Raw genomic sequence first — 15,710 nt, forward strand, 5'->3', positions numbered from 1 at the left:
ACCACTCGACAAATGTTTTGCTGTTTTTATTTGTGTGCAATTTGTTAAATGCACTACTAATTTTCGTATCATGCTCAGTTGTGACGTGAGATATCGGGCTCCTTGGTATTGAATGCATGTCTTTTGCATTTTCTCTTCTCATTTATGCAAGGTAAACTGGTTGACTGGGTGCTATGTTCAATTTAAGAATACATTAGACGCTGGTGCAAGGCACCCTAATAGTAATTAACTAAAGCCTGCGCATGCTATATTCGAATCGTTGGGCTGTTTTCATCATGCATAAGAATAAAGCGGTATTCCAGCCAGCTCATCTTTCAATGTGGTTATGACAGTCATGTAAATGTACTCAAAGAATGTGTATGGGTGTTTCACATACAATCTCCTTATTTATTTTGTTATGGGCCACCTCATTGCTTTTTGTGTTCCTATATTAATACCTCATTTTAGTTTCTGAAGCAGTCGACAGTTTGTTTTGTCGTCATTCATGACATTGTCACTGGCACTGACAGCTGTTGGTCGGGACGTATTTATCTGCAGTTGCCAGCTGCCAGCATCTGCTGGGCCATGCGTGCTTCCTGCCTTCAGCTGTGCCATCCCTCCAAGCCATTCATGGTAATTATCTTTTTCAGTTACGCATACCTTACCTGCCTGTTTTGAAAAATATTTTCAACATAGGCTCACTGCTGTGTTTAAACATGCATGCAGACTCTACATGCACTTTACAGCAGTACCTCAGCTTATTACATGAACTGCAAATTTGTACGAAATATAGCCGCTCATGTAGCTCTTGACACTGCGCTGTTATTATAAAGTTGAGCCTGCTTTAGGTGCAGTGACTATTCCACACCTGTTGCCTTTTATGCATGTGTGTCCTCTAAAAGGGCCAAAATGTTTGTTTATCTTTTAAAAACGTTGTGCTGTACAATAATACTTGAATGGTATTTCTTGCTTGTACACTGAAATGTCAGTCAGTAAAGTAACATTGTATGATGACACCAAATCTTGCGTGGCATAGCATCCTTGCAGCGTACTTGGCAAGCTCCTGTCAGCGCAGATGTATTGCTGGTTTATTGCTGTGGCATGTGGTTATACTGTACAGTTTGTACCTCTACGTTCTTGAAAGTATCCTTGAAAATTTTAAAATTGGTTTTTGAGCCAAGGAAGTGACAGAGTAACTGTCTCACATCTTGATAGGCACCTGAACAATGATGCAAGGGAAGGGATAAAGGAGGGAGTTAAAGAAGAAAAGAGGTGCCGTAGCAGAGGGCTGCAGAATAATTTTGGCCACCTGGGGATCTTTATCCTGCACTGACATCAAACAGCATGCAGTTTAGCCTGTGTTCACTTGGGCCCGCATAAAAAAAAACGAGCAGACCTTCTTAGAACTAACATTTCATTGCACCAGCTACTTTGTAGTTATGACTGCAGTGACCTGAAATCAACGGTTGTTTACTTTGCACAACCCACATACCCTGAACAAGATGTGATGATGCTAGACGAGGTGACCCTCTCTGCATAGCAGCAGGTTGGTTCAGGAAATGCGAAGACTCATGGAGAACCGCTCAGTTATATTTGATTTCATGTTATTGTAGTATTAATGGTGAGTTGTAGTATAAGTGATGAATTCTTGCAAATGATTGAGGACATCAATACTCAGTGTGAAAATGAGAGCTAAATCAATACTTAATAATCAGGAAAGAGGCCTTTTTATGAAATGCAGTAAGGTACTGGAAGTCGAAACAGAATACACCTCGGCCAGGTCATGCACAGATATAGAGCATTTGAAAGAAATGGTTGGGAGAATAAGAAAGGGGTTTATTGCCTTAGGCATGCACTCAGAAGTTACGAGCAGCACCTTGCAGTATGCTCAAAAAGAAATTTTAAACTGCTTTGCCTTTGCTAAGCTGTCGGGAAAAGTGGGGTACTTTACAAAGGGCTTAAAATTGAGAACAGTGCGGTGAACCACTCAGGAAAATCATAGGGTTAATGATAAGAGATTGGGAGAGAACTGAGTTGGTTGGAAATAAATGCGAATTAAAATCTGAGCGGGAATCATAAATGGACATAGGCAGGATATACATTTTTTAAAGAAGCTGGCTATCCTTTTGGATAGTGGAGCGGTTACTCACAGCAGGAAATTGTGCTCTTCTTGCTTTCATTTTATGGACATATGCTTTGTGTTTTACATCTCTTGGCCTGCCATAGGCAGCATATGCTCATAATAAATTTTTACCTGTCTAATTATGTCGCACAGGGAGAATTGAACTATATAACCTCATCAATGCACACCCTCTCTGAAATGAACTTTGTCAGCCCCGTCAGTCACCACATTGATGCATGTCACCCCAAATGGGAGCCGTCATGGTGGCTGAGTGGTTATTGTGCTTGGCTGCTGACCCGGAAGAGGCAGGTTCGATTCAAGCCAGTTTAGATTCCAGCTGTACTAGTCTCATTTCAATGGAGACGAAATGCTAGAGGCCCAGGTACCGTGTGATGTCAGCACACCTAAAGAATTTTCCAGTCCTCTACAATAGCGCCCTGTATAGCCTGCGCCGCTTTGTGGCATTAAACCCTTTAAAACCAAGTAAAGTAATGGATACATCATTTCCAAAAATTGTTTAAATTTATTATTTTCTAAACGTTAACAATTTTCTGCAAATGTTTTCCTTCGTCTTTCCCTCTTATTTCCTCCCTCATGCTGAGTAACAGGTCAGTGATTTTAAGTAAATATTTTGTTCATTTCATTAGCAAAGTTTCTCTGTCTCTCTCTATTGCTTTGCTTTTTGTATCTGCAGTATAGTATTATGCAGAAATATGTCAAGATTAGATCCAAGAGATATGGCCTAGATTTTAAGTTCTATAGTCAACCACACATAACTTATTACGCTATCAAGGCTTTTTTTTGGCATGTGCTACCTGGTACAGAACTGATGTGGCCTACAGCGGTAAATATTGTTTGAATGTGCATAAATTGAATAGGAAGGCAAATTTCCCATTTGACTATGTAAATAGATTGGGCAATCATGTGCTCACAAAGCTCATAAACTTTTCTGTTTCCAAAACTTTCTGTAAAAGGCACTGACTCACTGAAATACACTACAGTTACTTTTGCCTAATCCTGATATTATTTACTGAAGATTGGTTTGAGGGAAAGTCCACTGAGCTCGAATGAGTGCACGGCAGCTTGTCTTTGTCCAAAGTATTTGGAGAATAATGAATTTTGTTACCTGGCAGAGATAAAGCAAGGATGGCAGTGTTTTGTAATGTCCACAGGGCATTCTTCCAAAGCCCAGTATGCATGTAATTCCTTCATTTTGTGCAACATAAAATGCCTTCCCTTTACACTCATGGTTGAAACAAAATGCTGAATACTTCACCACTCAAAAAATGAAGGCCATTGTGCTGCTCTACAAAATATCAGGCTGCAGCGGTTGTTGCGAGGCAAATTCACCAGGTTGTCATCATCATCAGTCTAACACCCAATGCAGGGCAGAGGCCTCTCCCATGTCTCTCCAATTAACCCTGTCCTTCGCCAGTTGTGGCCACCGTGTCCCCACAAACTTCTTAATCTCATCCGCCCGCCTAACTTTCTGCTGCCCCCTGCTACGTTTGCCTTCTCTTGGAATCCACCCTATCACTCTTAAGGACCACTGGTTATCTTGCCTTTGCATTACATCTCCTGCCCAAGCCCATTTCTTCCAAATAACGCACGTTTTTTTTCACACCTATTTGTCAGGCTCCGCGTTTTTTTCTCACCTATTCGTCAAGCTGCAAGCCACTTGCACGCTCTACAAACCTATTTAAAGTACATTATCCAGCATTGTTGGCATGGAGTGTGTAGTGCTAAAACAAAAAATAATACAATAGCTGATGATCTGCTAGAGCAACAGAATTCCAAGAGTTTGAGAAGGGCAGTGGGAGAACTAGCAAGGCGGGATAGCGAAATTAGACAAGCAGTGGACACGGATCCTGCAACTTGTAGAGGACATGCAAATTGGAGACTTGTGGAAGGGGCTGTAGTCTTGAGTGCGCCTAGCCGGCCTTGTGATGCATTGTATAGGGCCCTTTGTTTTTGAGTAAAACTGGTTTCTCCTGATTGTTGCATTCCAGAAAGATTCATCAAGATTGGGTTAAACCCAAGTTTCGCGTGCAAATGTGCCTGTAAGAAAGTGTAGATTGATAATGCATGAAGCTAAAGAACCACTGGAGAGTAGTGGATACGTCTCGTATTTCTTCATAGCTATATTGTTTAAACAGTGCCGGCTATTTTAATTCCTTTTTAATGCTTATTGCTTGTCGAGTTGCATAAAATTTTAGGATGAATTGAAAACTGCAGGTAGGTTTAATTACAATAATTATACCCGTATTTCTGAAGCTCTGTTCGAAGAGAGGTCCACATTTTGTGTGCATGCTTTGAATTTGATTATTTTCACACTGCAAAATGGAGGACAGGTCTGCTGTGAGAGTTTTTTTGCAATGAAGCGAGAGCAAGTGGTGCGGAATGCTCGTTACTGTGTCGCCCTGCCAATATTTCTAGAACCCCTGGGACCACTGAGCTTGTGAGTATCTATGACTCAAAAGGTCGGAGCTGATTGCCCATTCCGTGGTTGTCTGTATTAACCGGTGCAAGGCCAAGGGCTCATAGCTAACAAGCATATGACACCATAGAACTAGATGCAGTCAGGCTGGGACTGTGCAGTATGTCAGTGTTAACGAGGTCGTGATAAACGAGGTTTACTCTGCGAAGCTAGTGTGAAATAATAATTGTTCTTATGGAAAATATCGTTTTTTCTTAGTCATTGCAGCAATACAAGCATATCAAATCTGATATCTCTCACTCATCCTTCTATGTTTCAGTTTCAAGGGACCAAGAGTTGCGTGGAAGTCGTGCAAGCCACAAAGTTGCGTGCGGCTTGAGCCAGCAATCAGGAGCAGGCTGGGAATTTGCGAATTGCCAGTGGTATTCGCTCAGTCAAGCAGGCTTTACTGTAAGTACATTGTTTTCGCCATACCATTTCTTTGAAAAGTACGCATTGAGCTTGAAGAGGACAAGCTGTCGGTCTAGTTGGTCTGATCCTTTGTGGTTGACAGAGCTTAGAAACACAGACTGGGGTCAGAAAGAAAATATATGAGGGCACAGGTGCTGACTACAGATTTATTCCAGAATCACCGAAACACTGCATATATAACCAAAACACAGGCGCCAACAGGTGGCAATTTTATGCACTCGTGGCAACAATAAGTGATATGGCCAATAGTGGAAAACAACACAAACTAGAAACAGAAACCAAGACTATAGAGCAGGGAAGGATGAAACCATAACAAGGTTAAAGGAATAGTTTTAAGCAATTCATTTTTAAGACCACCAGCACGTGAAACAGTGGAACGGTTTGACCAAAATTTTCAAGTACTGGTCTGATAACACGGAACTAAAACACTACACGCAAACACATATCAAGGGCAGTGAAATAAAAGTAAAATGGCAAGAAAAAACATGCCGTGAAAAGAAAATGGTTTTTGGCCAACAAACAAGAATTGGTCTACAAAGGTGAAGTGAGCTAAAAAACTGAAAGAATAAAAGGGGAATAAATGCACGTGAGCAACAAAGGTGAAGCCAAGAATTAACATGGCTACAGGAGGAAGATGAGCTACTGTAAAAACGAGAGAGATAAAATATCAAAATATGAAATTCAATTAGTATTAAAGGTAAAAGCAAACAAAAACGCGAAAATAGAGGAGTTGGCAGAAAAGTCAAGGCATGCAAGATGTTTTTAAAACCAGGGCTAGGTCAAACATCCTGAAGAAAGGCAATCTTTTTTTCTGAGGGTGTTCTTGTCCATTAATCCTCGAGCCTCAAAATCCCGGCGGCTCCCACCAGTTCGTCATGTCGGCTTATTCTGGTGCTTTTTTAACACAATGGCACTTTTTCGAACATGGGTGGCATGGCTTTTTTCGGTCACAGTTTTGGCAATGGACTTGCAGATTTAGGACGTGCTTGTAGGCCAGTTGGTTGGAAATCGTTAGAAAAACCGCAAAACAGAATGGGACAAAGGCAGGCAAAACACAAGGCGGTACGACAACTGAACATTTATTGAAGAAATGAGTGCTCATATGGATCAGTTGCGCATGTAATCTGCAAACAATCATTGCAAAAACAACCTAGGGAGGGAAACAAATTCCAATTCTTTCTGAAAAATGGACACAGAAGGCGTGCTATCCCACCTATCTGGCTTCGACCTCAGGATGGCAACAGCCTTGAGAATTTCTTTCCAACTGGCCCTTTATTCATCCAATAATAATGTGCAGTTCAGTTTAGGTTAAGTCTTTACACCTGGGACAGTGGACAGGCAGGCAAGGTCGTCCGGGCCTACCCAAGGAATGCTAATACTCTTGCAAGGGAGTGTTTCACCATCTACCAATTTGGCCGGTATAAAATCGACCACAGCCGAGAGGAATCGTGTACACCACCCCCGTTGCACTTGGCATGAGGCATTCAAAAAGTACCGCCAACGGGCATGTTGTACGAGATTCCCCTCAGCTGTGGCCAGTTTTATATCGTCCAAAGTGGTAGATGTTTACACATTTGTTTGCAAGAGTATGCGTGTTCCTTGAGTAGACCCGGAGGCATTTGCCGTCCCACTCACTGTCTCATTGTAGACTGCTATCCCAAACTGAACTGCACACAGATTATTGGATGAAGAAAGAAGCAGTTGGAAAGAGAAATTGTCGAGGCTGTTGCCATCTTGAGGTCAGAGCCAGATAAGTGTGTCAGCACGCCTACTGTGTTCATTTTTCAGGAAAATTAGCGTTTCTGTCTGTGTTTCCCCCGGTTGTTTTTGTTTCGTTTTTGAGCAGGTGATTGTCATATTTGCTCAGCTCCATGGTTGCCATTGAATTTTTTGTGCCTCTTTACGATTGTTTGCAGATTACACACGTGACTTGTCTATATAAGCACTGCTGTTCAATAAATTTTCAGTTGTCAGTACATCCTTGTGTTGTCACCTGCCTCTGTGTGATAGTTTTGTGGTTTTGCTCTTTCCGACTAGCAGATTCCCGAGAAATGTACCCGATAAATCAATCTTATGCTCCCTTATCCTTTCATTGATGCCAATGTATTGATTAAATGCCCTCCGCGCATGGCGCTAAGGGTTTTCTGTGCTGCGTGGTGCAGCGTCTTTTTTTTCATTTAGGATTCCGCAATTGCAATAGGTGCTATGGGGTCAGAAAAGGCAATGTCTACTCCTGCTTTCTCTCCAATTTTCTTAAGGTTCTGTGAAATTTACCTTTAGAAAATTCGAGAGATAGAGTAGATGCTTTTTTTGCTGCCGCCCCCCCCCCCCATCACCTATCACACCTCTCTAGGATCGTCAATGAAAAAGAAAAAAGAAACAGGCTGCACCGCATTGCACAGAAACCCTTAGTGGCATGCACAAGAAGTGCTTTCTCAATCCCTTTTTCTTGCTGCAAGGTATACATTGGCATCAATGGAAGGCTAAGAGAGCATTACACTGATTTATCGGGTACATCTCTTAGGTACCTGCAAGTCCACTGCTGATAATGGGACGCAAAAAAGCCATGCTGCCCAAAGTTCGAGAAAGCCACTGTGTTAATAGAGCCCCGTAATAAGCTGACGCAATGCAATGGTGGAAGCCGCAGAGATTTTCAGGCTCCGGGGTGAATGTAAAGAACACGCTTGGTTTTACTCGGAGGATTGCCTTTCTTTGTGGACGTACTTGATCTAGCCCTGGTTCTACATGTGTGTTACATGCCTTGCCTCTTCTGCCAACTTCCCTCTTTTGGTGTTTTTCCTTGATTTTTGCCTTCATACTGGTTATTGAATTTCACTTTTTTATATTTTATCTCTCGGCTTCACTGTACGTCATCTTCCACTTTTAACCATCTTAATTGTTGGCTTCACCTTTGTGGCTCATGCGCGTTTTTATTCCCCTTTTATCCTTTTAATTTTTAGCACACTTCACCTTCGCTTGTTGCTTAATTCTCGTTTGCTTACCCAATCGCCATTTTGCTTCTATTGCGTGTTTTTTCTTGCCATTTCTCCTTCATTTTTTTTTCACTGCGCTTGGTCTGTGTTTGTGTATAAGGTTTTTTAGTTCCATTTTATCAGACCAGTTCTTAAATATTCTTTCGGTCAAACCTATCCACTGTTGGCAGTCTTTTAGATATGACTTGCTTATAAATTTTTCTCTCACCTTGTTCTGGTTTTATCCTATGCTGTGTCCTCTGGTTTTTGCTTCTAGCTTTTGTTGTTTTTCCACTACTTCTCATATCACTTCTTGTTACCACGAGTGCATAAATCGCTGCGTGTTGGTGCCTGTGGTATGGGTATTTATGCAGTATATCGGCAGTTCTGGGAAAAGTTTTAAGTTCACTGCCTGTGCCATCGTCTTTTTTGTTTCTGTCCCTTGTCTGTATGTCTGAGTGCTGTCAACCACAATCGGTGCATTGAGCTGACTGCTCTGCAGCTACCCATGTGTATGCAATGAAGTGGCTTCAAGAATAATGTACACAAAAAAATTGATTGCTTAAAATTTCTGGCATGTTTTTTAGGAAAACATTTGGCATTTAAAGGGCTAAGAGTGCTCTGAAAATCTAAAAATTATGTGCTTCTTGGGGCCTTTCCTCAAATTTCACATCACCTTGTAGCGTGATGCAAGATGTTCAAGTTGTTACCCACAGTTTACTTTTTTGTTGCCCACTTATTGGCTGCCACCTTCTTTGGGAGGCAGTGTCATGGGGTTTGGGAGACAATCTGATTCCTGTGTGTTGGCTGAAGCTGTCTAAGCTTTTGGATGTGGGGAGCAGGTTCACGGTGCCAACTTTTGGCTGTAACTACAGTTTGGCCATGACTGTTAGTCCTTTTCTGTGATGCAGTGTCATTTATGTAATGCATAATTTGATGATGAAGCAGTCTCAGGGGTTGCGGTGCTCAGCTGTTGACTTCAAAGACACAGGATCGATCCTGGCCGCGGCAGTCGCATTCTGATGGAGACAAAATGCTGGAAGCTTGTGTACTGTGCGATGTCAGTGCACGTGAAAGAACCCCATGTGGATGAAATTATCAGAGCCCTTCACTATGGCATCCCTCATAGCCTGAGTCACTTGGGACATTAAACCCCATAAATCCAAACCCATTTTGGTACTTCTCAGCTTCGCCGCTGGCCTCTGCAGGCCAGCGAAACCTCCCACAAGTTGACGAACGGCAGTTTTTACACCATTCGTAAATGCCTACATAGACGCTACATCATTGGTGGCAAAGGTTGCCAGATGTGCAAGCGTTTCCGGTAGTTTTTCTCTGTTGCTTTCGTCAGGCAGCTTGCAAAAGATGTTTTACTAGGCTAATAAACGGTGAGGTTCTTTGCGTTCTTAAGGTGGTGCAGCGTGATAAAACAGACACTTAATAGCCATGCCATGCTTTTTTGTAGCCAAAGGCAATTTTTCGCCTTATTCTCATCATGCTTCCTCGAGGGACGGCAGTTGGAAGGTCTCTAGAGCAGCTCCTTGTCTGAAGAAATGCCGAGTGGCATTCTTCAATCCTAACTGCCCATGAAATGGAAGAGCAGTTGTTTTCTCCACTCCACAGAGTGGAGACGGAGTATCGAGTTGAGGCGCATTTCTGAATTCGGCGGTGAGCCTTTCATAGGCAGCAGATATGCGCAGTAAACTTTGTTTGCTGTTAATCTTCCAGTTAAACACTAAATCCTCCTCATTCCTCATCAGTGCACACACTGTGTAAGGAACTTTGTCACTCCATTTGTTACCACTTTGATGTATGCCATCCCTAATTCAGGGGCTGTATAATTTTTGAAATTTTGTTGAAATTGCTTGAAAACCTTTGCAATTTCCTGCACCTCTCTTTTTTCCCCAAGTCCCAAACCTACGCAGAGTGCAAGTGGGTTTTTAAACTCCAGCTAAATTTTTTTATTCATCAAAGGGCTTTTCTCTCTACTGCTTTGCTGGGTGTATCTGAAGTATAATGTGTGAAGCTTTGCTCCCAGAGCTATTAGCCCGAGGTAGTAATTTTAGAGCATTGCGTTGCGTTCTCAGCCTGGTTGCGTTTTGAGCCTGAGTTGTGCTGATTCCACGGATAGAACCCAAGTTGGCAGCCTCCAATGCAGCAGTGTATCCCAGTAGTTGCCATGGGAGCCGAGGTGGTTAGATAATGGAATAAAATAATAGCAGGTGGCAGTGTGATGCTCGAGCACCACAGCTCGAAACTAAACTATATCGATCAGTATATGTATATCTGTCTGGCAGGCATTAAAGTCTGGCTGCTTAGTCACGACATTCCTGTAAAATTAGTGGGTGAACCGTGAATAAAAACAGTTCAAAAGAATGGGATCTGCATTGGATCTTGCATCGCTCCATTGCTAAGTGACATGTTCCTTGCTAAGCTTGACAGGGCACTCGAACAATCACTCATGAGCTCAACAGTTGCAAGAGTTCCGATATGTAGATGATTACCTAATTTTACTAGATTGTGACCCGGCTAGCTTCGCTGCGGAAGTGAATGACCTGTGCGCGATATTCTGTGAAGTGCTTTCGCCGCTGGAAATTACGCATGAAGTGGCTGTGAATGATCGCATTAAGTTCCTTGATCTGACCTTATATTTTACTGATTTCCATGTATGCTGGGGATTTGATCCTAGGGGTAAAAAGCCCTTACTTCCATACAGCTCAGCCCATTCGAAGCTTGTTAAAAGAGGCATTGTGGCGTCATGCTTTCAAAATGCCATGCAAAAATCCTGCCCACACAAGTTTGAATTTAGTTTCTCCAATCAGGTTGATAGGCTAACAGACGCAAAATACCCCCTTCATATTCTGGCATCAGTAGCAGAAGGGATATTGAAAAAGCTGAAGGAGGGCAAAGCTGTCCCCCATTCCAAACAAACAAATCCGGCAGTAATACCTTATGTTCATGTTGTGTCCCACAATTTGAAGAGAATAGGCAAAAAGGCTGGAGTAGATGTTGTTTTTTCGGCTCCTGTCAGACTGAGTGGCTTGTGTGCGAGAGTTAATCGCCCGGATAAAAGATCGGAATCTGGTCATAATTGCAAGAAAAACCACAGGATGAAGTATGTGCCATGCCAAGACAACGTGGTGTACTCAGTCCCGTTGAAGTGTGGTGGGTCATACATCGGCCAAACTGGCCGGTGTCTTAATGAAAGACTTAAAGAGCACGCAAACAATGTCAAGAACGCGGCCCGCCACATAGGTACTCACTGTCGTGACTGTTCATGTTGCCCAGAATTCAAAAACAGCCAAGTTGTTACCAAACACAAGGATAAGCTTACACGAGAGATTATTGAGGCATCTGAGATCATGAAGCTGGGTGCGAATTGTATCAGCACTCCTTCTGTTGCCATCTCGGTGAAAAAGCACAACTTCCTGATTTCAAATGATCGATGTACACGCGATACAGCTGCATGCGCACAATGACTGGGATTGATACTTTCTGCTGCTCTCTGTTTCTTTGTTTTTTCTAAGGTGCAAAAGAGTATATGTATGCTGTTAGCATCTTGAATAAACATTTGTTGTCAGTTCAGCGCTGTTTGTCCCCTTCTTCCCTTGGCCTTGTGCCGTTGCGCTGCTTCACTAAGATATGTCAGACCAACTCGCCCACCAGTTCATGTTGTACTAATAATTCGTATCTTAAAGGAAAAAAGAAAGCTCAATGTCCACCTTTGGCACGATTTCTGCAGTGATGTGCGTTCTGCCGGCTGACAGTACACCGCTTGCTTGGTGTTGTAGGCCTAACATGTGCTTTACTCAAGGTGTAGGGAGAAGCGCTTTTGAACTAGCCACCAGCGATCACAGAAATGTCTACTCTTTTTACCGCCTCTACAATAACTTTATGGTGGTATGAACGTGCAGTTTTTATTCCCGCAACGTCTTCGTAAGTGAAGCGCGCGGAAAAACGGGCCAGGCGGACCGCCTCGCACTGATAGATGCGGGTTGCATGCACGGACTCATTCTGAGCCGTTGGCAGAACAGTCATTACAGGCCATGATGCACTTGGTCACACGTTGCATGCACGTCTGCATCTTGATTTCTATCTGGAAACAGCTTGGTTGACGTCACTTCTGTCAGTAAAGTGCTCTGCATGCCAATGTCTCTCCCATTCCGGACGGTTCCCGCCAGCCATCGTATGAAGCGGTGTGTGCATATTCTTCAGTTGTATAATTGAGGCTTTAATGCATTATTGCTATGGGTTTACGTCGGGCCCGTGCCAATTTGATGTTAAATGTGGATTGTTGCATGAAAGGGGAATGCATAATCAAGATTCCACTGTATGACTTTTGTAACATTTGCATGCATTTGTTGTGTATGCATACTATATATATCACTGTTCTTTTTCTTCACCTAGTACAGTCTGAACAAGAGAGACCTGCTGAAGAAAAATTCTGTATATATGTAAATAAATAGTCGATTTGCTCCAAGTGAGGTGTTTTTATACCTGGCTGTACTGCAGGAATGCATCGAATGTTCAGAGTCAGACTGCTGCTCTGCAGCTGCATATTAATTGACAAAGCGTACTTGGTAATGACTACAGGAATACAACACACTACACAAATGCACTACAGAAGGCAGACTACAGAGATACGACACTACAGAATTACGTCACTACAGAAGACAGACTACAGAAATACTACACTACAGAAGACAGACTACAGAAATACTACACTACAGAAGACAGACTACAGAAGTACGACACTACAGACTACAGAGGACAGACTACAGAAATACTACATGCCCAAAATACGACAGACTACAGAACTTTTCTGTCGTAAATTCCTGTAGTGCGTTTTGACTGGGTTGCAATCCATTCGCGCCGGCCGGCAGTGCTTGACGCGCGCTCATGAAACATCGAAAATAAAACCATCCGCTGAAAAATCTGCGTAGTGACGACCAGATTTCGGTGTAATCATATTTCGAGAATCTATTTTCAGCGTTTTTGCTCAATTTCCAGATTTTGCTTCAGCATCCCTTTAAAAGACGTCTTTTCACGCGGCCGCGGGATGGACTCGCAGCAGTCATAGATATTGATTGAATTTCTTTTTCTTTTTTTCATGGTTTGGCCTTTAACACAGCTCAAACGCAAAACTAGGGACCTGTCGACCGAAGCACGAGGTGCGGTTGTGAAGTTCAAAAAATGCTGGTGGTTTAGCATTGCTAAGCACGAAATAAAGTGTGAAAGCACAGTTTTTTTGCAGGTGGACACCCCCGCCTCGTACCTGAAAGCGCGATTGAGATTTCTACTGACCGAGGGAACCAGTTATGCGTGCCTTCATCTTTTGCACTGCAAATGCCATTTACCTCATGTACGCCGGTGGCCTGTGCTTTAGTGCCGCTTTTCTGCGGCAGTTCTGTGTTGCTCCAGTGCCGTGTTTGTGCACGAACATTGTCCACGACAACGCATGCAGCGCACATCTCACTTTCAGAACCGACGTATAGCTCGAAGCGCGAATATTAGTTTGACAGCAGTATTTGTGGTCGAAGAAGACGACTTGCAGTGCACAGCTCAAGAGTGCGTTGCAGTTTAACACAAAGCATGTTCGGCTGTGGCTGTAGTCTAGGGCTCACACGGAGCGGCCTGCGAAGCTGATCAGTTCGCGCCGCCACGGGTTCGAATCCCAGTCCTGGTTATTTCTTTCCATTTTAGTTTCATTTATTACTCTCACTGAGCATAAAGCCCGCATACACTGTCAGCATACAAACATCCCAAGATCTAGCTAGGGAATAGCTCATCGAAATAGTGCTGTCGCATTAAATGAACATAAGAAACTCTCCCTACAATAACTACACAGCAACACGCCAAACTCCAGAAAAGGAACTCGCCACAGGGCGCTCGGCTGCCGAGCCAGAGTACCCGGGTTCGAAACCGACCGCGGCGGACGCGATTCGATGGAGGCGGAACGCCAAGGCGCCCGTGTGATGCGTGATGTCTGAGCACGTGAAACATTCCCAGGTTGTAGAAATATCCCGGAGACCTCCACTATGACCCCCCTTTCTCTCTTTCTTTTCTCACTCCCACCTTTTTTTTCCTTACGGCGTGGTGCAGGTGTCCACCGAGATATGTGAGGCAGATACTGTGCCATTTGCTCTCCTCAAAAACGAATTTGCCCATTTACCAACTCGCCTGCCAGAGGAATTCAGCAGAATCAAACGGTCCATGGCTTTAAATCAATGAAATGGCCTTTAGGCACCGCAGGAACGAAAGCCAGCTTTCGGGGACATGGCTGTTTAGTTCGGCAAACTGCCAGCCTGAACTCCTCCTCTCTCTTTGATTTTCCCCTTTCCTTCCTGGCATAGCCGCACGCGGTTGGCTTAACCTTTGTTTGGACACGGCCGGTCTCGACGTACGCGAGCGAGAGAGCGCGTTCGTCGCGTGCTCAACGCATGCTCAGTGGACGGATATTGAGAAAGGTGCCTATACTCCGTCTCACAAGATGTTTGCAGAACTACGAAAGGTAGAGCTCTCTCGTCCAGCCACGAAGGCGCGCACTACATTAGTGTGTTCCTACGCACCCGTCGCCCTGCCAATTACTGGCAAGTGGCTCCATCCATGTGAAAGAAGCCGTACTAGTATATAGCTTCTTTCTACCTCTAGCAGGTGGCGCTTGATGTCTTTTTAATCTTTACGCCGAGACCCTACCTCGGGATATGGCTAAACGAAGGGCAAATATAAACAGAAAGGCATGAACAGTCTCTTAGGGCAAAATGACCAAGAGACACCGGGATCATGAAACATAGGGCATTATGAGGGTACAAAAGATATGAAGAACTGAGAGGTATTGGGAAAGGAATAATAGTGCCGGGGCTTACATTCGGAAATGCGGTTCTGTGCTTAAGGGCAGAAGTTCAGTCGAGATTAGACGTAAATCAGAGAGCTGTTAGAAGATTAGCACTAGGTGCCCACGGCAAAACCACAAACGAGGCAGTACAAGGGGATATGGGCTAGGCATTTTTTGAAGCACGGGAAGCTAAGAATAAAATACTATATGAAGAACGCCTGAGGAAATTGGACAATAACAGGTAGGCAGCGAAGGTATTTAAATACTTATACAGATAGAGCGTTCACTCACAGTGGCGGAAAAAAACTAGAAAACTCACCAGTAGGTATGCCGGTCATGAGGACGGAGCTAAACGCCAGGTTAAAAACGCGGAATTTAAAAATTGGATTAATTCAGTGAAAAAGAAGCATAATGTGAGAACTATATTGAGAGAGGAAAAGGCGGATAAGGAAATAATTTTTCTATGATAACTCAAGAGGCAGTGCCCTACTCTTTGAAGCCTTGTCAGGGTGTAAACGGAAAAAAAAACCAGTCACACAAGAAGAGAGACAAGGAGAGTGTGCACACCACGAGTCATCTGAGAGGTTCCGCCCGAATAATCTATTGAAGAAATTTTGCGCCACCTAGACCGCAAGGATAACCCTGAGATTCGAGGCGTCCGCAGGCTGAGCAAAGGTTCCAAGTCGATCTTCATTCTCTTTAAGGAGAAAGAAGTGCCAAGACGGTTTTATCTCAATGGTACTGCGCACACGTGCCAGCTGCACCTCAAAAAATGCGAAGTATGCGTCGCCTGTTGCCGACTCTGGCATTGCGATGACGTGTGCCCATCTCCGAAAAACATGAAGTGCCGTGGCTGCGGCCTCGGGAACCCGTCACGTGAGCACAAATGCGAGCTGA

At 43.7% G+C, this 15,710-nt stretch overlaps 1 protein-coding gene across 3 annotated transcripts in view; it reads left to right on the plus strand.

Annotated features, from left to right (window-relative positions):
* LOC149361445 (uncharacterized) overlaps window positions 1-15,710 on the plus strand; it is a 68,707-nt gene that overhangs the window by 1,270 nt on the left and 51,727 nt on the right. For all 3 annotated transcript variants that reach the window (XR_016288956.1, XM_089572682.1, XM_089572684.1), the window contains 2 exons: window positions 538-612; window positions 4,858-4,988. Coding sequence is in view for 2 of the 3 variants with exons in the window: in XM_089572682.1 (XP_089428808.1) it covers window positions 538-612; window positions 4,858-4,988 (206 nt within the window). In the remaining variant the exon portion in view is untranslated. The remainder of the gene's footprint in view (window positions 1-537; window positions 613-4,857; window positions 4,989-15,710) is intronic.

Source organism: Amblyomma mixtum, chromosome 2 (assembly GCF_055824585.1).
Source record: "Amblyomma mixtum isolate Tamu chromosome 2, ASM5582458v1, whole genome shotgun sequence".
Taxonomy (NCBI): Eukaryota; Metazoa; Arthropoda; class Arachnida; order Ixodida; family Ixodidae; genus Amblyomma; species Amblyomma mixtum.